This window comes from Lolium rigidum, chromosome 1, assembly GCF_022539505.1.
Source record: "Lolium rigidum isolate FL_2022 chromosome 1, APGP_CSIRO_Lrig_0.1, whole genome shotgun sequence".
In the NCBI taxonomy this organism is placed as follows: Eukaryota; Viridiplantae; Streptophyta; class Magnoliopsida; order Poales; family Poaceae; genus Lolium; species Lolium rigidum.
The window spans coordinates 91,375,662-91,377,482 of record NC_061508.1 but is presented as its reverse complement, the minus strand read 5'-3'; the positions used below and the strand labels follow the sequence as shown (position 1 = coordinate 91,377,482).

The following is a 1,821-nucleotide window of genomic DNA, read 5'->3' as shown; positions in this document are numbered from 1 at the left end:
AGCCGAAGCCTGCGGGAGCCGTGACGGGGTGTGCCGTGTGCGGCGGCCCCCGTTCCAGCCTGTTCCACGTCCCGATCCACGAAGGCAACCCCGGCAGATCACTAGAGAGGAGATAGATTCAAAAAGCAAAGGAGAAAAAATCGCCGGCTGCTACTTGCTGGCGGTGGTGCCTGCCGACCTGTGCCGGTGATGCCGATCGATGCCATGCCATGCCATCCCGCAAGTGGCGCCACCACCGCCTCCTCCGTATTTCTAAACGGCGGCCTGTGGGTGGGTACCGACGAAAGATCCCTCCGGGCGGAAAGCTCGACGTGGACGGATCTTCTGCGGCGGGATGGGTGTCGCTCGCCGGCCTAACTAGCCCCGGCAGCGAGTCGGCAGCTGGTGACCTGTTTGTAGCTCCTGAATTCTGATCAGCAAACGAGGTGTCACCGTCGCCTTTCGCCCACAAAGATAATGGAGACCTTTTGACGGGTTCGCAATCACCGGCAACATGTCAAGAATTTTCAATCCGCGCCTTCGAACTAATCCATTTAGACGGCCAGGAATTGCTCGACCATGAACCCTGTACGCGATGAAGGTGGGCACCTGCCCAATAATTCGCCTGGCCGCCGATCTAATCCGATTCGAGCCATGTACGTAAACAATCAATCAGACAGCGCTGCCCCTGCCGACGCCGTCAATGGTTGAGCTGTCGACGACAATTCGCACCCAGTGGATTGGATTGGATGGAAGGAAAAGGATGATTAATAGCTAAAGCTAACAACAATAGTGCAGAGAAATGACACCCAAGCGATGGATTGATGATAATTTATACAAATATATAGGGAAATTGAATTTTTAAATAGAGAGATCGTGGGACAACAGCACACACCCACCCCATCTTCCTCATCTCCTCCGCCGCGAGCCGGCAGCCAACCACCACTACAACAAGAACAACGTTATCATCGCACTGTTTCTTCCTTCGTCGCGCCCGCCATCGCCATCTCTAACCTTTTCTCTCCTCCTTTGGTCCTTTTTTCGGTATGAAGAACAACAGCACGATAACATGTATGTTCGCCTTTAATTCTCCAAAGGAAGGAAAGAAAGAGAAAAAAAGAGTGGATTTTTCTTCAGATTTCCCGTGTGTGTATATCATCCTGTCCTCCTTGTCCTTTGATCCTCAGAACCTCACGATCTTTGCGGCGCGCACGACGGGGTTCTCCTTGGCGATGGCGTCCCTGGCCGCCGACTTGTAGTCGAAGCTGCAGTCGTGGCGGTCGGAGTAGCGGTGCGAGCCGCAGAACATCTCGCCGCAGCGGCAGCGGAAGCCCGTGAGGCCCACGCGCTTCCGGCAGCTGTGGCAGCGGTTGACCGACGACGACCTGGACGCCTTGGGGTCGGCGGGGCCGGCGGCCGGCCGGTCGACGGCCACGTACACGGGCGAAGCCGCCTGCGCGGCGGGCGCCCTCGGCTTGTCGAAGAGGGTCGGGAACTGCGGCGCCGGCTGCGAGGAGGAGGAGGAAGGGGATGGTGGCGATGGGGTGGACGAGGAGGAGGTGGATGATGCGGCGATGAAGCAGTTCTGGCAGAGGTTGTTGGTGGCGGGGTTGGCCGGGAAGCCGCAGCTGTTGGCGCAGAGCGCGATCTCCGGCGCGTGCAGGTGCACCTCCGTCGGCTCCTCCACCTTGTTGTCCCGCTGCGCCATGACGCCTGTAGGATACGAGGTCAAAGACGATCCCCGCGCGCGCTCGACGAGACCCCGGCCGCACGAACGGAGCTAGCTTTGATCCGGGGGCGGAGGAGGCCGGCCTGGCGGGGCAAGGAATGGGATTGGCGTCG

At 58.9% G+C, this 1,821-nt stretch overlaps 1 protein-coding gene across 1 annotated transcript; it reads right to left on the bottom strand.

Moving 5' to 3' along the window:
• Positions 1 to 1,030: 1,030 nt before the first annotated feature.
• On the bottom strand, positions 1,031 to 1,821 carry LOC124677681 (zinc finger A20 and AN1 domain-containing stress-associated protein 11-like). Its single transcript, XM_047213646.1, has one exon. It carries the CDS (start codon positions 1,685 to 1,687, stop codon positions 1,163 to 1,165), a length of 525 nt encoding a protein of 174 aa, XP_047069602.1. The 5' UTR covers positions 1,688 to 1,821; the 3' UTR covers positions 1,031 to 1,162.